Source organism: Ictidomys tridecemlineatus, chromosome 10 (assembly GCF_052094955.1).
Source record: "Ictidomys tridecemlineatus isolate mIctTri1 chromosome 10, mIctTri1.hap1, whole genome shotgun sequence".
In the NCBI taxonomy this organism is placed as follows: Eukaryota; Metazoa; Chordata; class Mammalia; order Rodentia; family Sciuridae; genus Ictidomys; species Ictidomys tridecemlineatus.
The window spans coordinates 30,165,588-30,189,680 of NC_135486.1; the positions used below are offsets into that span (position 1 = coordinate 30,165,588).

Below are 24,093 nucleotides of genomic sequence, written 5' to 3' on the forward strand. Positions count from 1 at the left end.
TCTAGGAAGGTTCTTCAGAGGCCAGAAGCTTTGCAGGTTCCAGAGCTGGGACAGAGCCCAGTGGGGAGAAAGGGCTCCCTCGAGGAAGTATTGGACAGGAGTGGTGACTGCCAGCAAGGCCCGGCCTGGCTGGCAGCCCCGGTCTTGGAGGTAGAGAAATGCTTGGCCTGGCCGGTGGCCCGCTACTCCCCTGTGTCCTGGCAATTCTCTATCTCATTCATTCCGTGGAGCGGAGGACAGGCCTCATCCTGTGATCTGTGGGAACGACGATTCCAGCATGTCAGTCAAGAAGGGCCTCCTGGTGTCCAGCCAGATTGTCTTTGTTGTCATTTTGAATTTATTTTGGAAAAAGCAAGGATTTCAGAGCTAGGCTGGTGTTCAGATCTCTACCATACCATTTCCACAAGCTGTGTGACCTTAGGATGTAAACCCGCCTCTCTGAGCGAGAGATCTGTGAAATGGGGGCGATTATACTTACCCTCTTAGAGTTATTTTTTGTTCCAAGGACAGAATGCCTTTCAGTATTTAGCTCCGCGCTCAGCACATGGAGGACACTCAGGAAATACCGTCTCCTTTCCTTTCTTTTTCCGTCATTGAGAACAGCCCACGTCAGCAAGCCTTATCAAGTGTCACTGGAGGATTTCTCTGCCTTCCTTCAAGCTGACATGGCTTCCTGCTTCGATTTGTCCCAAGCTGTTGGGGGAGTTCTTGGGCCTTGGGGCGAAGGCTGAGGATCCCCCGTGGTGGACAGCAGAGAGTTGAGGGGGGTTGGTAACCCCGGAACCCTCCAGGGAGGCAGCCATTCCAGGTGGATGTCGGAGCGGATGCAGAGGTTGGGGAACAAGGAGGTGTGGGCGGTCTCCTTAGATGACCTGGGGCAGCCCCACCTGGCCCAGACACTGCCCTGAGCTCCTTCCCTCACAGTCCTCACAGCTTGCCTCTGAGCCAGCGGGCACGGTCATCTTGATTCAGTCACTGCCCCTGGTCAATTCTGGAAAAGGAGGGGCCGTCAGGGATGGAGGGGCAGGCGTGAGGGTGGAGGCCTGGACGGGGAGTCAGAGTGGACAGCAGGAATGGAAACAAAAGGCAGAGACACCCCTCACCAGCCTCGCTCACCTGGGCAGCTGGTTCTGCTCTGCCACTGACTTGAGTCATGTTCTCCAGCAAACCTCTGCCTAACCCACGCTGGGCCTCAGCCTCGGCCCTACCTGGAGAATGGGCTTAATGCACTGAAGACAGTCACCTTCCAGAAAGAGAGCTGGTAATACTGGAACACACCAACCCCAGAGGGCTCCAGCAGGCAGCCTAGCCCGAACTGCTCTCCGGAAGGCTCTCTCTCCATGCTGCGGGAGCTCCTAGCCAAAGGAGCCAGGTGGCTATCCAGCACTTAAAATGGGGCTGGTGTAACCTAATGTAACTGAGCCGCTCAGCTTTCTATTTAATTTTAATTAATTTTAAATATCAAAGATGCTCAGCATCATTAATCATTAGGAAAATGCAGATGAAATCTACAGTGAGATCCCTTCACACCCACAAGGATGACTGTCCTAAAAATGACAATACTGTGTGTTGGTGAGGATGTGGAGAAGTCGGAACTCTCATGCTCAGCTGCTGGGAATGAGAAATGGTGCAGACACTTTGGAGAACAGTCTGGCAATCCCTCAAAATGTTAAGCACAAGTTACCATATGACCCAGCGTTGCACTCCTAGGCATATATCCAAGAGAAATAAAAACAGATGTCCATATAAAAAACTTGTCCATGAATTTTCATAGTAGCATTATTCATAATAGGCAAAAATGGAGACGAGCCAAGTGCCCATTGAATGATGAATGGATAAGCAAAACATGGCCATCGATACAATAGGATATTGATACAATAGAATATTATTCAGCCATGAAAAGGATCACAGGGCTGATGGACACCACAATATGAAGGAGCTTTGAAAACAGTGCTAAGTGAGGGCTGGGGATGTGGCTCAAGCGGTAGCGCACTCGCCTGGCATGCGTGCGGCCCGGGTTCAATCCTCAGCACCACATACCAACAAAGATGTTGTGTCCGCCGAAAACTGAAAAATAAATATTAAAAAAAAAAAAACAGTGCTAAGTGAGAGGAACCAGTCACAAAAGGCCACATGGTGCATGATTCCATTTATTCAAACCATCCAGAATAGGCAAATCTGTAGAGTCAGATTGGTGGTCACCAGAGTTTGAAGTAAGGGAAAAATGGTCAGAGATTGCCGATGAGTACAGGGTTTATTTTAAGGGTGAAAAAATATTCTGGAATTAGGTAGTGTGATGGGTGCACTTTGCAAATGTATTAAAAATCACTGAATTTTATATATGTGTGTGTGTATATTTATATTTATATTTATTTTTGGTACCAGGGATTGAACTTAGAGGTACTTAATCACTGAGCCATATCCTCAGCCCTTTTTATATTTTTTATTTAGAGATAGGGTCTCACTGAATTGCTTAGGGCCTTGCTAAGTTGCTGAGGCTGACTTTGAACTCACAATCCTCCTGCCTCAGCCTCCCAAGCCCAGCTTGAATTACGTATTTTGAAGGGGTGAATTTTATCTCAATTCACATATAGGTTTTTGTATATCTCACCTTCTTGGCTAGTGGCTCCAGTATCAGACAAGGCAGCTCAGTATCAGTATCAGGAGTCGGCATCCGGGTTACGGTTCTGGCTGTGCCATTTGCTGTTATGTCGTCTTGGACAGGGTACGTCGTATCTCTGGGCTTTGGATTTTTCAACTACAGAATGGGGAGAATGACTCGGCCACCTCAGGCTTGTCATGAGGATGGAAAGGGCTCATATACATAAAGCTATTGAGCAGTGCTTGGCCCACAGCGGAGTCATCCGCCACTAGTTTCAAAACCAGAAATCCCACCCCCTCTTCCAATTGTCCTGTACACTTGGGCCCCACCCCTCCCCACTCTCCTCCACTTTCCCCGCCCCTCTGCCTGCAGATGGTTGTCTCCACTGTGTAAACTGTTGCTATAACAACCACTCCCAGCTCCCAGCAGCAGTGACGTCATTGGAGCAGGGTGTCACATGAAGGGTCTGAGCGACATTGATAATGGAAAACCTTTTCAGTAAAGCCTGAGGCTCCCTGGGCAGAAGAGTCAGGGCCTGTCAGGGAACAGGGGTCTGTCTGTCTGTGTCTCCAGGCTCAGGCAGGCAGGCAGGTCATGCTTTGCTTGGGGCCTGTTCTGTAAGCCCAGCCCAGAGTTTCAAGGCTTTAAAGGAGAGAAGGCTGAATGTGCTTGACCTGACATTCAGGGGGAAATGGGGCAGGAGGTGTTTCTCTGGAAGCAAAGAAGACAGAATTGACAAAACTAGGACTCTTTCCAAACAGGGCTGCAGGCCAGGGCCTCTCCTGGTCCACAGCCCTCAGCATTGACTGCCTTTGACCTAACAAGTCCTTCCCTAAGGCGATATCCGTGCTAGGTAAGATATTAAGAAGTGTCAGCTGCCTGGGCGCTGTAACACTGGCAATCCCAGTGACTTGGAAGGCAGGACGATCTCAAATTCAATGCCAATTTCAGCAACTTAGTGAGACCCTGTCTCAAAAAATAAAAAGAAATGAGGTTGTAGCTCAACGGCAAAGCACCTTGGGTTTAATCATCAGTGCAAAAAAAAAAAAAAGAAAGAAAGAAAGAAAATAAAGAAAATCAATGAATGGCTTTCCCCTGGAACTTAAAGTTTACACCGAAAGTTCTCTGCACAAGGCTGAGCAAGACTGAGCTGCTCCCAAGGGCCCAAGAGAGCTGTGTCCTGACCGGTCAACCATGTGCTGTGCCCTCTGGTTCACTTCCTGCCCTCAGCTCACTGCAGAGAGAGGATCACTCTTCCTAGAAAGGGCCATGGTGAGCCAGGCATGGAGGTGCATGCCTGTAATCCTGCAGTCAGGAGGATCACAAGTTCAAAGTCAGCCCTAGAAAATTTAGTGAGACCCTAAATTTTTCTATGTCTCAAAATAGAAAATAAAAAGGGCTGGGCATGTAGCTCAGTAGCAGATCACTTGCCTGGCATGTGTGAATCCTGGGTTCAATCCCCGCCAGTGGAGAGAGAGAGAGAGAGAGAGAGAGAGAGAGAACACTATGGCGGGGGAGAGGGGATGAATGTCCTCTCTCCTCATCAGGCAGGCTACCTGCATCAAGAGCATTGTAGAGGAACAGAGATGAGGTCTCCGCAGCACAGATTTGAACTCCGATCTACTTCCTCAGGCATTGGGGTGCCTCAGGGTCAGCTGGAGTCTCTCTGGAACTTTGGCCCCCAATCGGAACTTGCCACGTGGGTCCCCAGAGCCCTCTCACATGCCCAGGGCTGGTTGGCTAATTCCTTCCCCAAGAATAAGGCAGGCCCGGGCATAGGCACTGCAGCCCTTGACTCTCCTCCGAGGACCACAGAACGCCCCATCCCACCCACAGGCTGGGGGTCCAGGGGAGGATGTGCCGTGCAGAGCCTGGGAGGAAAGGGGCCAAGCCGAATGCTGAGGAAAAGAGCTTTGTGCCCTTTTCTGGAGCCTGGGAGCCAGACAGCTGCGGGTCCTGCAGCACTGCGGCAACTTCAAGGCCACAAGCGGCTGAGGACCGCAGCGCCCCCTTGTGGCCCTTCTTAGCAATGAGCCTCAGAGACCCTTTCGGGGACTGGAGTGGGATGGCGTCCTCTGGCTGTAAGATTAAGGAGCAGAATTTAGGTGAATTTTTATCTAAGGTCTGGAGATGTAGCAGTGGGCTTTGCCAGAGAACAGACAGTGGGCTTGTGCCCAGAGACTGGATTTGGCCTTAAGACCAGGGACATTTTTCCTGGCCACCTGGCATTGGGAAGTTAAGACCTGGTTTTGTGATGGACATTCTAGTCTAGTGGTATGCAATAAGAAGTGAGGATTTCCCAAAATATGAACTTCTGATCACATCATATGCTGTGGGAACTGGTAAAGCTTCGGCTTCCTGGAACCCATCTCTAACTGCTGAATCAAAATCTCTGGGAGTGACATTCTGGCATTTGTGTTTTTAAGACACTCAGGGAAGAAACATATTCACATGGATTTTAGCCAAGTACAAAGCCATAGGGCCAGACTGGGTAGGGGCTTGGGTGTCCTCTACCCAACATCTCATTTACAGATTTGCAAACTGAGGCTCAGAGAGGGAAAGTAATTTACCCCAAGGCCTCGCAGCCAATTAGTATGTGCCCTGGGGAAAATCAAGCTAGAACTCTTCCCACGTGCCCTAAGTTGCTTTGCCCACATTTCTTTCTTCACAGTTCCACTTAGCCCCAATCTGAGCCTTTTCATTCAGTGAAAATCAGAACTGTTGGTGACCTGGAAAGATCCTGCCTGGTGGTTCCAGGCCAGGGTGGCAATGCGTGCCCCTCTCTCTGGCCCCAGATTTGCTTCTAGATCCTAATTTTCCTTTGCCCGTCTCACGCATCCACATGGCCAGTTCATGATTTCTTTGGCCCTGGTGTTCTCTGGGTACGCGACCTGGGCAGCATCACACAACAGGAGGTCCTCGGGACCCTTGGCTCCAGCTTGACTCTCTCACTGATTGAGCAGGTCTGGGATCCTTGGGGACAAGGATAAAATCCCTGGGAGCTGCTCTAAGGAGCAAGAGCACTGAGCAGATACAAGCTTGTGATCTGCTGCGCTGCAGGGTTCTGTGACAGCCGCCTCTGCCAATATTGTGACTTAAGTGGGGGGATAAGTGGAATGATAGGATTAGTAACAGCATAAATAGTCCTCTGCCTGCACGCTCCATGGAAATGGGGTGCCTCTGGCATGGAGGCTTACCCACCCAGCGTCGGGGCCTGGGAGTTCAACAGATGGTGAGGGAAAGCAGTGGACAGAGGGGTGGAGTTACCCTAGGGGCAAGTTGCTGTGCTCTTCCTGAAGTCGGAGGAGACCTGTCTGCTGGGTCACCTGCCAGATTTCCAACCTGTCCCAGCTCCACTGCAGAGCCGGACCTGCACAGACTTCAGGGTGGGAAGGAAGCCAGCCTGAGGCCTCTGGTGGCAGGACCTGAGCGGTGGGCGGAGACCTGGGATTTGTGGGTAGTAGAGGAGCGAGCTGCAGGGGCCTGCGTTGCCCTCTCTTTCTGGCTGGAGTTTGAAGGTTTGTGTCCTTGAACGAAGGAGAGGGATAAAGATGATTCAGCTTCCCAAAGACTTCAGACTCCCTGCAAACACAAAATGGTTATCAATGGACACTGGTGGTGATGTGTTCAAATAAGCTCCCGAGAATCTTTTGCACTTGCTGTATGAACTATTCCTGGGAGAAAGTGGCCCATTGGCGAGGGATGGAAATCTTTCTGTTAAAGAGACGTTTGTCTTTGGGGCGGCTTCTATTAAAATGATATTTGACATGTGTGTACAAGAAGCCCCAAAGTGTGACAAATTTCAGAATTTAAGGGAGAGACCTGAACACTGTCTTGGAGATAAAATAGGGTCAGGGTTTTTTGGTTTTTTTTTTTAATACCAGGGATTGACCCCAGAGGAGTTTTACTACTAAGCCACATCCCTAGCCTTTATTATTATTATTATTATTATTATTATTATTTTGACACAGGGTCTCACTAAATTGCTTTGGATCTCCCTAAGTTGCTGAGGCTGGCCTTGAACTTGTGATCCTCCTGCCTCAGCTTCCAGAGTTGCGGGGATTATAGGATTAGTAACAGCATAAGCCACCATGCCATCTTTTCTTGAGAATTGTTGAGAACGTGTGTGTGCGCGCGCGCGCACATACACACAGAGACAGAGACAGAGATATGCTTAATCCTTCCTGTTTTCAGATCACTTACCCTCGCCTGGATGTCTAAAGGGACCTAGTGCCATGGTTAATTCACATTGCAGTTCATCTCCTCTGCAGATACATCTCAGGCCCATAGTGCTGAGCTGCACAGACAATGGTGGAATGAGCCCTGCGTCAGGAGTCACTCCTGCCCTGCCACTCACTCACTGCCTAGGTTCCCTCTCTGGGCCTGAGGGATAGGTTGTTTCTAAGCCGCCCCAAACCCAAATGTCTCTCTAACACAAAAATTTCCAGCCCTAGCCAGCAGGTCACTTTCTCTCAGGAACAGTTCATACAGCAACTGCAAAAGATTCTCGGGAACTTATTTGAACACATCACCACCAGTGTTCGTTGGTAACCATTTTGTGTTTGCAGGGAGTGAGAAGTCTTTGGGAAGCTGAATCACTTTTATCCCTCTCCTCCACTCAAGGACACAAACCTTCAAACTCCAGCCAGAGAGAAAGGGCTCTGCAGGCCCCTGCAGCTTGCTTCTCCATTACCCATAAATCCATGTAAGTCTGTAAAATTGAAAGGGCGAGACGAGCTTGGTGGCTCATTCCTATAATCCCAGCTGCTCAGGAAGCTGAGGCAGGAGGATAGAAAGTGGGATGCCATCATGGGCAACGTAAGAAGACCCTGTCTCAAAAAACAAAAAAGCTGGAGACGTAACTGTGGAAGAGCACTTGCCTAGCATGTTCAAGGCCTCAAGGCCCTGGGTTCAGTTCCCAGTACGGTGATGCTTTCAAGCCCTGGAATGGTATGACTTAACATTCTCCCTCTTGGTTCACTTCTGCTCCTCCTGTTGGTCCCCACCGTGTCCAGCCTCTCACAGCAAAAGCCAGCCTAGAAGTCAGGTGCAAATCCAGTCCTCTGTGGCCTCTGCCCTGGGCTAAACTGCTCATGTGGGTTCGCGAACATTGGTGGAAGTAATTAAGTTTTTACCAGTTATTGCGGTTTACTTAATTGTCAGCTAATAATTAAAACTTTATAGAACGTGGGGAAATCTGACTGCTGGGTGATGGATCCCCTGGAGCCTCCTCCTTCCCAAACTTCCCTGCCTCTGCCAGGGCTCTTGCCACAGTTGGAGGCTTCCCCATCTATTGCTACCCCATATTTTTGGAGTGCTGGTCTCTGGGGCCCCTGAGGCCCAGCCCATCCTCCAGCTGAGACCGGCTCCCAGAGAAGTGGGTAGTCAGACCTAACAGTGCAGAGACAAGATCTCATTGCTAACCCCTCTGTCCCCCAGTTCCAGGTATTCGGGCCTCACCCAGCCAGAGCGAGGTCCTACCCATTTGTGAAGGAAAAGCAGGGAACCAGCCCCAGCACAAGTCTGTGCCCATTGTCATCCAGACATCTGTAGAGTACCTACTGTGTGCCAGGCACCATGCTAAGCACATTGGAGGATTAGCCCTTTAAGCCTCACAGGGACCTTACCATGAGGGTGTTCTTACCCTCCCCATTTGCAGAAAACAAAACTGCAGCAAGGAAAGGTGACTGTTCAAGGTCAGCCCAGCTGGAAGGAGGCAGTGCCAGGACCTGAAACTCAAGACTTTCTGACTCTAAGAACTATGTTCTTATCACTACACTGCAGGCCAGCTTGCTTGGGTATCTCAATCTCTTAATTCTCAGCTAATAATTGAAACTTTATAGAGCCAATTTCTTGGTTAGCAACTTCCAGGTCCTGCCTTCCAGAGGAAGCCCATTTCCCCTCTCTGACATCGGGGCAACTGGAAGAACCATATTTACATCATCCTCCCATGGCACCCTGGGCCTTCCCTTCTCCCTGTAGCTTCTCGTAGTCATCTTTCTCCTTCTTCTACAATGGGTCACATGTCCACCCAAATCTCTCCATGCAGATGTCTGCAAAATTGCAGAACTTGGTGAGGGTTCCCACAAACCGTTGTCTGGACCACAAATAGGTGTGTGTGTGTGTGTGTGTCTGGAGGCATGTGCATGTAATCCAAGGCACCATATTATAGTGGCTTAAACAGGTTTCCCTTTAAAGAGAAAGAAAGACTTTCTAGTGACACAACATCCATTTTATTCCTGGTACTGAAGATTGAACCCAGAGGTGCTTTATCACTGAGTTACATCCTAGACCTGTTTTTTTTTTTAAATCAAATTAAACAATAAGGAATAACCTGCCTGATGTCACGCCTAGCATGTGGTAAAACATTCAGCAGCCGGGGTTATTTGCACCTGTGTTCCTGCACCTGCATGTCAGATGTATTTGATTTTTAACATGGGCAGTATACACTCTGTGGTCTTGCATAAGAGCCACTAGTGGGTAGAAAGAAATACCACCACAGCCTGCACATGCCCCAGGGCATGTTGGGAGGATGCTGCTGACTGTGGCCACTGGGAGTTACCCTGGGGATGGTTGGTTGGGGGAGACTCTTATTTCTCTTGTGAGCCTGAAGAGCATGTATATCCTCCCCAGTTGCTCCATTTGCAGGGAAAGGCTTGGAGAGGCAGCTGGGATCACATCATGAGCCTCCCTTCACCCCACAGACATTAGTGTCACCCCAGGATTGGTTGGAGCCCTACGTGGCCTCCCTCCAACACTGGAGGGAGTGTTTGCTTCCCTCTCTCTCTCTCTTTCTCTCTCTCCCTGGCCCACTCTTGAAGCTGGAATCTATTCTGCAAGAGCTAAGAGCATGGGCCACTCCCAGGCCCTCAAAGTATCAGGGTAGGTAGTGTCCTGACCTGCTGCAATGAAGAAGAATGGGGTAGCTTGCTGGCCGAGGCCTGGACCTGGCAAGAACTGGGTTGGCTTGGACAGGAGCTTGATCTCACGGGCACAAAGGTGCCACGTAGACAGTGTCCTGAGCACTTCCCATAATGTGGGACACCAGGGAAGGTGGGCCACCAGATTCCTCCATCTTTGCTGTGTCTTAGGTGACCCTGAGGCCCACCCCACACCCTGACCAAACAGTTGATGGGGACATGTGGCAGCAGCCTCCAGGGCATCTTGGCATAGCCAATAAAACACACCATTGCACTTGGAGGTTTCTGTGGTCTTCCACTCTGTCCCTGGGCCACCCCCTCATGGGACTCGTGAGAAAGTGCTAAAATTTAGTCATCGGTTGGGGATCAGGGGTGGAGCAGGGTGAGGGTTGGGTATGGGTGAGGGTGAAAGGTGGGGTGAATTCCTTGCAAATGCAACTTACTCATGTTTAAAAGCTAAAAATGTAAAAAAAAATGCCTTGGGGGATCATGAATGTGAATGTCAGTTTGCGCCCCCCACCCCAAACCTGAGCAAAGCACCTGCAGTCTCTTGAGCCCTGAGGCCTGCCCTTCGTATGCTTGCAAGTCCTCTCATCCTTGGGCTGAAGCTGCACAATCCTTCCTGCTTAGGGTTGTGTCTGTCACCCAGGAATGTAGAGGACAGCTGGACTTCTCAGGAGCTCACACACCCCTTGAGCAGAGCCTTGGAGATGCAGGGTGGTGTACCCAGGATGACCACCAGGCGGCACTGCCAGGGCACAAGGAAGCCCTGGCCAGTCCTGGCCTGGGAGTTGAGAGAGCGGATCCTGGTCACTCCCCTAGCAAATGAAGCCCTGTCGTAATTCCCGATGCGGGCCACAGACCTCCACCTGTGGGGAGGCTGCCCACAGTCAGATCTTCCTCCATTAGCATCTCTCTGCCATCATAGCTAGCCACCTCCCTGGACCTCAGCCATCTCTGAGGTCCAGTGACTGCATCAGTTCCAGGCATCTTTGGGACTCTAGTTTTTGGCAGGTCCGGAATATCATGGGGTACTCCTGCCCCACTCTGTGGACGTGAAATGAGGTGGGGACTAGAGGGAGGGTCTTTGAGGGAAGAGACACGGGGAAAGAGGGCACTTGTGACTGCTGCAGTGAGAAGACGGACAGAGGGCAGTGTCCCATTCTTGGTCACTACTAGGACGTTAAGTTCTAGATTCCTACCACCCCTCCTCCAGGCCCTCGGTCCTAGAGCATTACAGAATGCAGAGTGACCTTCTTGAACCTGGCCTTTGTGTGACTTCAACAGTTTTCCCCTTAAAGAGAGAGAGAGGACAGAGAGGAGAGAAATATCTTTCTAGTGTCACAATCTCCATTTTTTCCCCCTGTACTGGGGATTGAACCCAGGGGCGCCTTATCACTGAGTTTCATCCCAGACCTATTTATTTTTTTATTTTGAGAGAGAATCTCACTGTACTGCTGAGGCTCACCTTGAACCCTAACCCTCCTGCTTCAGCCTCCTAAATTGCTGTGATCACAGACGTGTGCCACCATTCCTGATAGTATCCAGCCATTCTTGAAATATTCATTAAGCACTTACTATGTGCAGTCACCGTGCTTGATGCTGCTGGTGAAGAGATGCTCTGTTATATACTGAAAAAATATTAAGTTTCTTTCTGGGTTCAACTCTGCCCCATGCTTCATGTTGGCTGCGTGACATTAGGCAATTTACTTGATCTCTGTGAGTCTCAGTTTTCTCTTTGTAAAACAGGACATCGTCACACATCTCCCAGAAATGTTGTAAGGATTCAACTAGATGATGTATGCCAGCGATTGGGCACACACACAAGTCTCAGAGTAAACTTGGTCCCCTTCCCCTTTGGAAAGACACACCCCTTGGACATATGTGCGCCTGTCCCTCATCTTGCCAAGCCCATAGAAGGCATCATCCTGACCCAGAAACCCGTGTCTTGGCAGCAGCTTCGTGGTCCCCACATAGGCATTTTTAGAATTAAACCTTAAAATATATATGTATACACTTTCTGACCCTGTCTGGGTTCCATGCCAAGCCATCAGTTGAAACCACGGAGCAGCTCACAAGGTGATGCTCGCCAGGATAAATAGGCATTGGCAGCCAAAGAGGTGACACCAATACTGGACAGAGTGCAGACTGCTGGCACAGAGGCCTGCCATTTGTCCCTGTTCCTTGCCACCAACATGGAGGGCTGGATACTTGGCACTGGCCATGAGAATATGGGGTAGGGGGGCAGAGCAGATCCCCCAAACTGGGAAATGAGAGATGGCTGGGCCAGGGTGTGGAGCTTGTCCTAGAGAAGGTACCTCAAAGGCTCTGGAGAGGGTGGCACAGCATGCACCCTGCCCACCGCACGCGGCTTCCCTTGGCCAACAATCATGGCAGCCAGTTGCCAGTGACCTGAGCTCAGTCTCGAGGAAAAATACCGTTCAAGGGATTCAGAAACGTGTCCTCTGGCCACCAAAAGGAGCTGGCTCTCCAACTGATTCCGTGGGTCAGGGAGGGACAGAGGGGCAAGATGGCTCTTGCAGAGGGCTCAGGAGGCAATATGAATGGAGGGGAAGTCCCCAGAGAGACAGAATCCCCCTGTTTTCTCCGTTGTTTCACCTTCATCTGTCTCAGTCTTTGATGCTCCTGGTGCAGTCAGATCTTCCTCCAGTAGCCTTGGGAGATCATAAATGTGAATGTCAGTTTGCGCCCCCCACACCAAGGAGGCATTGGCGTGGTGGGTGGATTCCATTCAGTGACTCTAGACCCCAAAGTAACAGATAAACCACATGGAGCAGGGGCAGGTCCTCTTGGTTAGTGGCCTCGGGGCCTAGCATGGGGCATGATACCAAGCGTATGTTTGATACAGATTTGTTGGATAGGTCAATGGAATGGAGAAGGTTTTTCAGGTTCCTTAGTGCTCAGGTACTCCTCAGGCATTTGGAGTTGATATTCACCCTGGAAAGGAGAGGAGATAAATTTCTGATTGCTGTTGTAGAATCTCATCTGTGCAGGCTAGTGTCATCCTGCCTGGAAACCAAGGGTGGAACCGAATGCCCCTGATCCTTTAGGATTCTGAGGCCCCGCACATGCCACCTCCTCATTCAGGATTCCACCACTTCTGTGGGCTCTGCATTGCCTGGAACTTAGTTCCTGCTCCAGAAAATCACTGCTCCTCTCTTGCGTCTCCCCTCCAGCCACCTTGCCTTTAGGATGCTCTGTGGGAACCATCTTCCTTGAACCCCACGGAGGACCTCAAATGTTCCCAGTCAAGGCCTGGGGCTCCAGTTTGCAGCTAACTGTTAGCATCTCTTCCTAACTGTGTGATGGGTGACACGTTGGTAGATTGAAATCTGGTAGGAGTAGTTACACCAGAGCAGTTGGCAAATATGACAGTCACGGAGGCACCTCCTCCAGGAGCCTGTTTAACACTTACCTGAGAATTGCTGGAGAGGGTTTTCAGGCAGATGTTCTTGCTGACCTCAACCATGGGAAACCTTGCCCATGACTTCTGCCGTGAGAAGCAGGGCCTCTCCAAAACAGAGCCAGAGACAGATCCGACCACCTAAGGAATCTGAGGGCAGTACACCAACAGAGGCCACATCTGCAGCTCCTGCCAAGGTCAGGGCTTCAGAGGGCCCAAGGGCACATGTCCAGGGCCTTTCAGAGGACCTGCTTGGCGGGCCATCTTTAAGGAAGACAAAAAACAGGTGACTAACATGCCCAGGGAGTATGGGTACACGGTCAGTCTCCCCTTTCCTGGGCCCCTGCACTCAGGAGAAGCCCTTTCCACTCACCCAGCTCTTTCTGCTCTCTCTGCCAGACCCAGAGTCCCAGAGAAAGAGGACAGTGCAAAATGTCCTGGATCTTCGCCAGAACCTGGAAGAGACCATGTCCAGCCTGCGAGGCTCCCAGGTGACTCACAGGTAAGCTCAAACTTTAGAGGATCATGCTCTCGGTCATCCTCATCTGCTCCCGGGGTCTGGTGGACAGGGCTCCGGGGGTCTGCATATCTCCATTAGGTATCACAGGCCAGCCACACGGCCTGCTATGTGCACAGTTTTCAGAGCCCCGCAGAGCTAGCCCTGCCGGGAACGGGGTGTCCAGCATCGTGGCAGAAGCGGCTCAGCTTTGTCTTATCTCTGCTTGAGTTTGAGCCTAGATTTTGCTTAGACAAAGTAGTTTCAAAATGGCTAGGTAGGGAATGGGGTGTTCAGAGTGTGGCCTGGTGCTCACTCTCCCTTCTTAGACCTCAATTTCCTCATCTGTCAAAGGGGGCTTTGTTTACCAAATATCCCTCGTGTTCCCCAGGTCCCCCCGTTCCACAATTCCAGAATCCATGCCCTCCCAACATCTGGGGCTCCTCACCCTCCCAACATTTGAGGCTCCTCCATTAGGTGCCCTCTAGTCTCTTCCATCACCCCTGAGGGAGGCCTGAGTGCTCCATAGGATCCACACAATGTCATTCATGCCCCATGGGTGCACCCCTGGTCCAGCCCTCAGAGAGACCTCAGTCCCTCCAGCTGTGTGGGGCATGCACCCCTCCCATCGCACCTCTCCCTGGAGCAGAGTCCTGGCTGTGGCCTCCAAGTGATTCAGATTTTCCTCTGGGCTCCTCTGGGCTGCCCAGATGAGCTCATGTTGTCAGCTCCAAGGAGGGCAGAGGGCTGGGCTAAGCTCTGGGGGTGAGGGAGGGAGAGTAGGCAGCCGAGGTTGGGAAGTCCTGGAGGGTGGACCTGGAAGCTGCATGAGGGTCGGAAGCCTCCCCGATTGGCCTGGAAGAGGGTTCCTCCCCATCTCCTGGGATTGGAAAACTGACAGCAAAGTTGGGACATAGGGTCAACGGGTAAAGAGCTTTCCTTAGCCCAGTGTGTGGCCAGCCCAAGTATCCAAATGCACACTTATGTCCCCTCAGTGACAGAGAATTTTGTAAGCATTCTAGTCCACGGTGGGTTTGCTGCGACTGTCATGGAACTGAACTTCATCCTCAGGAGCTGCCACCCACTGGCCTAGTTCTTCCGTCTTCTTTCTACTACCTTCCCCATCCCCACTCCAGTTCCCCGCTGGAAAGTTCTAGACCTTTCCTCTCAGACATCTAAAATACTTTAAATGATAAAAGCAATCAAAGCATCCACTTTCTGGGGTTACGCTTCTGCTCAGGCCAGCAAGACTCTGACTCCTGAAAGGGAGGTGATTCTCGTGGAGACCTAGGAAAAATGTGGATGAGAGTCTCCAGGGGCACTGGGACTCAGGCCCCCTTATGTCTATCTCCCGTCACCCTCCCTCTAGCCCAGAGCTAGAACCTAAAGTGGGCTCATGAGTTTAGAAACTCAGGGTAAAATCTTGGACATGTTCCTTCCCCTATCCTGGGAAGTTGCTGGAACATCTCTCAGCACCAAGTCACCCGCCAGCCTCATGCCAAAGAAGCTAGAAAGTGCTTAGTTGCTGAAAGGGTCACACCCCAAATGACTCACTCACAGACGCAGGGCAGAGGCAGTCACGCCAGCCTCCCTGTGCCCCAGCCTCCAGCCCCAGCTTCTGCTTTGGTATAGCTGAGGGGGGCTGAAGCCTTTGTGCAAAGCTGACTGGTTTGGCAGGGTGTTGAGGGGCCTCTGGCTCTTGTCTCCCTTTATAGGAAAGGGAACCACCAGCCTGAGGCTGGATTCTCTGTTTACCATGGACCCAGAGCCACTTCCTCTCTTAGCCATTGATTTATATTATTCCGGTTCCATACTTGGTTAGCCCAGACACCAATTCCCTGACTTTTTGTGGCTCCTTTAGTTTTTAAAGTGCTTTCCATCAGTCAGCCAGTCCCTCTGCCCTGGGGTACACAGGACTTATGCATATTTCCTGACTAGAGAAGGACCAACTGAGGCTGAAAGGGAAGGCACCTGCTGGGTAGCCCAGGCTGGGAGCAGCTGTGGGCCCACGTGGCACTGGGCATTGGCCTTCAGAGCAAATGCAGCCTCATCCCTGAGGGTCTCTCTGTCCAGAGGGTGCTGCCAGCAAAGTTGCTTTCAGCCAGGCACTCCCAAGGTAACTCTGGACTCTTCCAGAAACCTTTATCCCCTTGCTGCTTCCTGTGTTTCTACTGGAGAGAGTGTAGGTCAGGGGCCATGGCTGGAGAGGAAATGAAACTCTGTTCCCTGCAGGGAGGCAAGTCTGGGCTGGTTGTTGGGCTGGAAGTCAGGAACTGAGGGTCTGGGCTAGAGTGCCCCCTGCTGGCTGAGGTCTAGAGGTGTGTTTGGAGGTTACAACAGAACCATGAAAGACAGGAAGAGAGACTTACTGTGCAGAGAGCTAAACAAAAGGCAGGCCAGGAACAGAACTGAGGAACCCGGATGTCCATGCAACACCTCACCTCTGCACAAACCTCTTACCACAGTGTAAGCTAACTACCCAAGCCCACTGCCCTGGAGAACTTCCCATCCGTCAGCATGGTCACCACCATCCTCGTCCTCCTTCCCTCCCCCCAGTGGTCATGGTCAGCTTGTGTTTATTAAGCATTTACTTTGCAAGGTCCTGGGCTGAGTCTTGTGATGAGAACATCCCACTTCTTATTCAGCAGTCCTATTGTGGGGCTGCTCCTCATCGACCCACAGCTGGTCACCAACTACACCGAGGCTCATGCCAAGTGCTGAAATACAGCAGTAAGCAAGGGAGACGGTCACATCACAGCCACAGTCTTTGGCTTCAGGGAGCTTCCATTCTCTCCAAGGAGATGAGGTATCCAGGTCCACAGTAACCAGAAGCTAAAACAACACAGTGTGTGACATAGGACTGCAGAACACAATGAGCCTAAGCGCTGCTGGGGATCTGGTGGGGAGAATCCAGATGTGAACAGGCCAGGAACATTCAAGAGGGTCAGATATGGCAGTCACTAATTGTCCTACCCACAGGACCCCATTCATTGTGCTGTGTTTTTTTTTTTTTAATTTTTTTATTTAGAGATAGGGTCTCACTGAGTTGCTTAGTGCCTCGCTATTGCTGAGGCTGGCTTTGAACTTGTGATCCTCCTGCCTCAGCTTCCAGAACCTCTGGGATTACAGGCATGTACCAATGTGCTTGCCCCACCCCCCTTGCATTGTGCTGTTTTGAAGGGGCATTGGCTCCCTCCAGTTCTATTGAGGAAAAAAATAAAATCCTGCTATTTTCAGGTCCAATAAAAATGATTTTAGGGATTTTCATTTTTTTTCAAGGAACTTTTAAAAACAAGAATAGAAAATCAGTGTCCTCCTCCAATCCCAACCATGAGATCGGTGAAGAAATGGATGCATTCACCAAGCAAATTCTTTGCTTTATGTGCCCCCATAGGTTGCCTCAAACCCCATTTCATTTTCTCAATCCTGTCTTGACTTTAGCTAAGCCAAGGGAGAGAGACCCTACCTAAGGTTGCCTTGAGCTGGCACCACTGTGAGGCTGGGAATGATTCGTCTCAGTCTGAACCCAAGTCCAGGCCACCTCTGCAGCCAGATCCCAATTGTATTTCCTCTCTGCAGATTCCCTAGCCCCTGAGGAGACATTCCCCGCTCCTCAAGCCCCTTGACCTCTCCAACCTCAGGCCTCTGGTACTACCTGGGCATCACTTCCTTGACCTGGCCTTGCAGGGCCTGAGGCTTGGGACCCTGGGCATCCTGCTTCACCCCTGGCCCACTTCCCCTTTCCTCTCCTAACCAGTGGACGCTGTGTCTGTTCCCCAGGGAGGCTCTGTTTCTTCCTCTGCTGCCCTAGGCCTGCGGCTGGGCCCAGTCTTCCTGGGGACCTGCTGCATGTCTGAAGCTTTTCCTAGGCTCTTCACACGCCAGGCTTTCCTAAAAGATCTGCTGTCTGGGGACCTGCTAGTCCTCAGCTCATTGATAGAAAAGAGGGGATGGCTATAACCTGTATAAAATGAATAGTCAAGACTCTGAGCTCAGGTGACTTGTCCCTCCTACTTCACCTGGAAGGTCTCATTTGGCCTCTTCTCACTGGGGGAGCACCTTCTATGTACCAAGCACTGTCAGATCTGGTCATCTGTGGTCCTCCCAACTCCACCAGGTCTTAGGCTGTTATCCCCACTGCACAGATGAGGAAATAGAGGGTTTGCACAGTTACTTTCCTTGGGTTCACTTGCCAATAAATGGCCAAATCCACATTACAAGCACAGGCTCTTAGGAATACGCTGGAGTGCCTCACCAGCTGCTTAAACTCATTTCCCCTTGATCACCTGAGATGCCTTGTGACCAGGGTGACCCAGGGACCTCAAGGAAAAGCAAGAATCTCGCATGTGAGAGAAGGCATCACGGGGATGCAGCGAGGAGACAGGGCACAGCGCTGCGCTCACTAAAGGAGTGCCCTTTTGCTCTCTGCCCAGCTCCCTGGAGATGACCTGCTACGACAGCGATGATGCCAACCCGCGCAGCGTGTCCAGCCTCTCCAACCGCTCCTCCCCTCTGTCTTGGCGCTATGGCCAGTCCAGCCCGCGGCTGCAGGCTGGTGATGCACCTTCGGTGGGCGGGAGCTGCCGGTCGGAGGGGACTCCTGCCTGGTACATGCACGGAGAGCGAGCCCACTACTCCCACACCATGCCCATGCGCAGTCCCAGCAAGCTCAGCCACATCTCCCGCCTGGAGCTGGTTGAGTCCCTGGACTCGGATGAGGTGGATCTCAAGTCCGGCTACATGAGCGACAGTGACCTCATGGGCAAGACCATGACAGAGGACGACGACATCACTACTGGGTAAGCACAGGAGCCCCTTCGCCAGCTGGAGTGAGAGGCAGTGGAAGGGGATGTCTTCAAAGTAGAGTGGAAGATTTGTGGTGCTGTTGACCAAAGGGGTCTGCGTAGGGCTTCTGTGTACAGGTTGCGACCGCCTCAGCCGCTGTGTTCTGATGCATTTATTCTAGACCTGAGGGTGGTGCCTGGGGCCGGCATATGAGGGCCTGATTGGTCAGTAAAGATGCCTCTTCCTTATTGGCCCCTATGCCTGCCATTCTGTGGAAGGCCCCACCTACTTCCCTGGGTCCTCTGCAGGCAAATCTGGATCAGTTCTGGAAGTGTGGGGCCCCTGCACATGCCTGTAATTCCAGCAACCTGGAGGTTGAGGCAGGAAGATCTCAAGGCCAGCTGGGCAACTTAGTGAGACCCTATCTCAAAATAAACAAATAAAAAGAGTTGGGGATGTAGTCTATGGTAGAGCACCCCTGGGTTGGGTCCTTAATACCAGCGAGTAGGGAAAACTCTTAGTACCAGTTCTTCTGCAAACTTTGTAGATCCAGGACATGCCAGTCTGCTTGCCTGTTTGCAAAACAGTCTGAAAATGAGCTTGTGGAGAAGCAGGAGTCAAGCAGAAAGTGGTAACAGTAAGGCTTCTTCCTTTGCAATCTCCAGTCCCCTTCCTTACCCTGTGACCTCTGGTCCCCTTGGGTTTCTGCCTCTGCAGATCTTGTACCCATAGCTTCCTCGTCCCCACCCCAGGCTAGAAATGGGTAGCTTCTTTCCTGAGCTTTGCCCCACATGGACCTCCTTCTTCTTATCTTTTTCTGTCTAAATCATCAGGGTTGGGCCTTTGGAAACAAGCAGGGCAGAAGTAGCAGTCTGGGATCTGAGGGGACAGGACAGGAAGAATGAAGTGCTGGGGGCCTCTGCTGTCCTGGCCAACCTTCCAAGCCCTGGAGACCAGGAAGCTGTTGAGGTCCTGCAAGTTTCCCTGGGGCATCTCTCAGCTGACTGTCATTTCCATTCCTCCTTCTTGGCTTGCTGGGACCCCCAAAAAGCCACACCAGTATCTCTCTCCCTTTACCTCTCAGGGACTTAATATCTTAACCAGTAAAAATCTCCTACTTGAAGGGAATGGAAAGTAGCCCCTCAGAAAAGACTGAGAGCCAAGCTCCAGGCAATCCGCTGTTCCTGCTGCATTCCGACCCCTGGGAATAAACTTGGCGGGGTCTGGTCAGGGCCTGTCCAGCTGATGAGGCTGCTCTGGAGCAAAACAACTGACGCATGAATGGGGTTGTTTACTGCTTGTTAAATCCCAGGGGCCAGCCAGACCTCACGCTCAGATCCGCCAGCATATGGCCCTGAGCTGGGCTGTGCTCAGCATCCTGTGCTGGCAGGAAGGAGAGCGAGGTGCCTTGGAGGAGCTGCTGTACACAGCCTCTGCCCGGGGAAGCGTCAGGTTCCCTTCCTCTGAGAGTTTCCAGCTGGGCAGGGCAGAGGGAAGCACAACGCTGTGGGACTAGGGGCTCAGAAATCTCTCCATGTGTGGGAAGGACTGTGGCCTGAGCCCTACGGGGCTCCCAGAATGGTGAAGGTAATGGGACCCCTGTCCTCAGGGGAGTCCCCCAGACCGATGGAGGTGAGAGCCCTCTGAGAGTCCCAACCCCCACCTTCCCCTGTGTCATGGCAGACAACTCCCCATGTGTGAGAAGAGAGCACCTCACCCCTGCCATGGACAGACCCTGGTCTGAGGGAGGTGGCAGGACTGCTGGCATTTAACTAGCTGTGTGAGCTTGACACATTAGTCACTTCCCCAGGCTTTCATTTGCTCAGTGCAGACCATAAGAGTACCACTAGCCCCAAGGTCATGGCCCATGATGAGGATTAAAAGAATTCACACATGAAAAGCACTCAGAATAATTCTTGACTCCTTGTAATTACTCTCTCAGTGTTAACTACTGTTATTATTAGAGTCCCAGACAGATGGGGAAACACAGTCCTGGTCCTCAGGTAGCGAACAGTCTCACCAGAGCGCCACTTAGAATCAGCAGCAAAGTCAGATTCAGTAGCAGTTCACCAATCCAGGGCCATCTAGAGCAGGGTGTAGGGTATGGGATGCCACAGGGAGAACAGGAAAGGAAAGACTCTATCCATATGCTAGCACCCTTTCTTTTCTTTCTTTCTTCCTCCTTTTTTTTTTTTTTTTTTTTTTGGAGTGGTGGGATGCAGTACCAGGGATTGTACCCAGTGGTGTTCTATCACAGAGCTACGTGGCCAGCCCTTTTTTATTTTTTCTTTTGAGGCAGGGTCTCACTAAGTGGCCAGACTGGCCTTGAACTCGCAGTCCCGAGTTACTGGAATTACAGGCGTGCGCCACTGTGCCCAGCTTAGTTCCTTTTCTTTATTTGCCTCCTCTGGACCGTGTGTGTGGTACCTCTAAATCAGTAAAATAATAATAATAATAATAATAATAATAATAATCATCATCATCAAGAGTTCTTGAGGCTGGCATGAATAAGAACTTGCCCTCCCTGCACACCCACCTGTCGGAAGCCCAGGGATGCCTGGAGTTTGCACGAGGAGCACAGGATAAATTGTTAGCACAACCATACACACAAAGTGGCCCACACTGTAAACTGCAGTGCTAGTGCCCCCGATAATTTCCCATCTATTTTTTTTTTATGGTCCATCTTCAGTTAGCAAGAACTCGTAATCCCAGTTTTAAGGTTTGTCATTCAATTTCCTGCCAGAGCTGTAAACATGACCACCCTTAACAGTGCTTAGGAAATCACAGTGGAAGGGAATCAATTTATATTAGTCAGTAATTATAGTGGAAACAGTCCCTCCTGGATCCTGTGTTTTCATGGTTACCTGTTGTTTTTGCTTGCTTTTTTTGTTGTTTGGTTGATTTTTGGTTTTTGATGAGAGACTGAGCATCCTGGATTGCAGCAAATCTTAAACTCTGCAAACCTGAGCTGCCCTCGCTCAGACTTCTCAGGGCCCTCCTCTCCCCACCCTGGTCTTTATCCAGATTTTGTCACTTAGAGAATGTCCTCTTCCTAAGAAAACTGTTTTTCCCATTCAGAAAATGGGTTGGGCTGGTCCCTGGAGGGGCCGCCTTCAGCACTTCCCTTCTCACCCACATGGTGACACTCCCTCACATGGTGACACCCCTGGTCCTCTGCTGTAGGCCAGGGCCCCCTGCCAGCTGCCATTCCCAGGCGCTCCCAGGGCTGGGCCACCAGACAGAGTGCAGGCGCTGATTGCTGGGCTCCCTCCTTCTCCACTGGGTGACACAGTGGGCGCCAAGCGATCCTGCTGAGCCGGGAAGGATGACAGTGACTCTGCTCTCAGTTATCTGCTGGGGGAGGGTGCCCATGCCACTGTCAGCTCCTGACCAGCCCCTACTCCATCCAGACACCACGCCTCTTCCCAGCTTGCTTGCCACTCACAAGACAAATTCTCCAGACAAGTTCACAAACTAGAATGAAGAGGGCGACGCCAGCTGCCCTGAGAATCACACATTTTCAAAAGTTTAATATTAAAAAATGTGGTGCTTGCCTGGCATGTACAAGGCCCTGGGTTCAATCCCTAACACCACCAAAAAAAAAAAGTGAAGTATACCCAATGTTTATCGTTTTAAAGTGGCACCGAGTACATTCACGCTGTGATGCCACCATCAAGGCCACCCATCTCCAGAGCTTTTTTATCTACCCAGACTGAAACTCCACACACTCATTAAACAATGCCTTCCCTTCCCCACCCCCTCCAGCCCCTGGCCACCTCTGTTCCACTTTTTGTTTCTTTGGATTTGACTATTCTAGGTAACTCCTATAAGTGGAATCAGACCATATTTGTCTTTTTTTTATGACTGGCTTATTTTAACTAGCATAATGTCATCTAATTCACCCATGAGGTAGGATGTATCAGAATTTTCTTTTTGAAGGTTGAATAATATTCTGTTACAGGTGTATAGCACATTTCATTTACCGACTCATGCATTCATGGATTGTATTACCTTTTGACTATTGGAAATAATACTGTTAGGAACATTGATGTACAAATATCTATTCAAGTCCCTGCTTTCAATTCTTTGGGGTATATACCTAGAAGTGGCATTGTGGATTGTCTGGTAATTCTGTTTAATTTTTTGAGGAACCATAAAGACTGTTTTCCACAGAGACTTCATCATTTTACATTTCCTCCAGTTCTAATTTTTTTTTACATCCTTGCTGCTTACTAATTTCTGCTTTTTTTTTTTTTTTGATAAAATAATGGCCATCCTAACTGAATTAGTCAGCTTTCCCCTTCATGTAACAAAATGCCTGAGATAACTGACTTTAAAAGAGGAAAGGTTTATTGGTCTTACAGTTTTAGAGTTTGGGGGCCTATTTTGGCAAGGGTGGTGCATCATGGTGGGAGTGCATGGGGAAACTATTCACTGCTGGCTGTCTGGCAAAAGGGAGGCAGAAGACACCAAGATCCCACAACCCCCTTTGAAGGCACACCCCAAAGACCTAGGGCCTCCCACTGCTCCCACCTCTTAAAGGCTCCACCAGGACCAATCCTGCAGCCCATGGGCATTTGGAGAACATTTAGGATTCAAAATATAGCACTAAAGTATGTGTAGTAGTATTTTGTTGTGTTTTTAAAAAAAACTATAATTTTATTTTTGGCTGGGGATGTGGCTCAGTGGTAGAACACTTGCCTGGCATGCCTGAGGCCCTTGGTTCAATCCCCAGCACTGCAAATGTACACACACACACATAATTTTTAATTGACATATAGCAATTTTACATATTTATGGAGTGTGGTGTGGTATTTCAGTGCACATATACAATGTGTAGTGATCAAATCAAGTAATTGGTATATCCATCACCTAAGACTTCTATCATTTCTTTATGTTGGGAACGTTCAAAATTCTATTTAATACCTATTTTGAAAATTACAATTAGTTATTGGTAACTGTAGAATATTAGAAGTTATTCCTCCTATCCTGTTGTAGCACAGAACATGACACAGTGCTAGAGTCCCTGTCTATCGTGGGTTCAATCTCCAACACCTCAGAAAAAAAGAAGTTATTTCTCTTTCCAATTGCATTCTCTCTCCATCCCTCCCTCCCTCCTCCTTAGCCTCTGATAACCACTATTCTGTTCTCTTCTTCTATGAGATCAATATTTTAGCTTTGACATATAAGTTAGAATATAATTTTTCATTCATGTCACTGCAAATAGCAAAATCTCATTTTTTATGGCTAAATAATGTTACCTTATTTGTGTATATAGTGACACACACACACACAAACACACACACACATATGTGTACATGTATATATTCCACATTTTCTTTGCCCATTCATCCATTAGTGATACCTAGGTTGATTCCATATGTTGGCTATTATTACTTGTGCTGCAATAAAAATACAAATGCAGACATCAAGTAGAGGGATGGTCGGATCATATGGTAGTTCTTTTTCTGAGGAAACTCCATATTGTTTTCCATAATGACTGTACTAATTTTCATTCCCACCACATCCTCACCAGTGTTCGTTACTTTTTGTCTTTTTGAAAATAACCATCCTAATAGGAGTGGTCTGGATTTGCATTTCCCTGCTGACCAATAATATTTAGCATCTTCATGGTTGTTAGCCATTTGTATATCTTCTTTGGAGAAATATCTGTTTGAATCCTTTGCCCATTTTTTAAGATTATTTGGTTTGTGTTGTCGAGGTGTGGGAGTTCTTTATATATTCTGGATATTAATCCGTCATGAGATATGTAATTTGCAAACACTTTCTTCCATACTGTGGGTTGCCTTTCATCCTGTTGATAGTATTCTTTCATTCACAAAAAAAGGCTCTCTGTTTTTTGTTT

General features: G+C 49.9%; 1 protein-coding gene across 6 annotated transcripts in view; it reads left to right on the top strand.

Moving 5' to 3' along the window:
- Nucleotides 1-24,093, top strand: part of Nav1 (neuron navigator 1) — a 252,591-nt gene that overhangs the window by 138,223 nt on the left and 90,275 nt on the right. For all 6 annotated transcript variants that reach the window (XM_021729867.3, XM_040277226.2, XM_078022573.1 and 3 more), the window contains 2 exons: nt 13,346-13,448; nt 17,876-18,241. In XM_021729867.3, the coding sequence (XP_021585542.2) occupies nt 13,346-13,448; nt 17,876-18,241 (469 nt within the window). The remainder of the gene's footprint in view (nt 1-13,345; nt 13,449-17,875; nt 18,242-24,093) is intronic.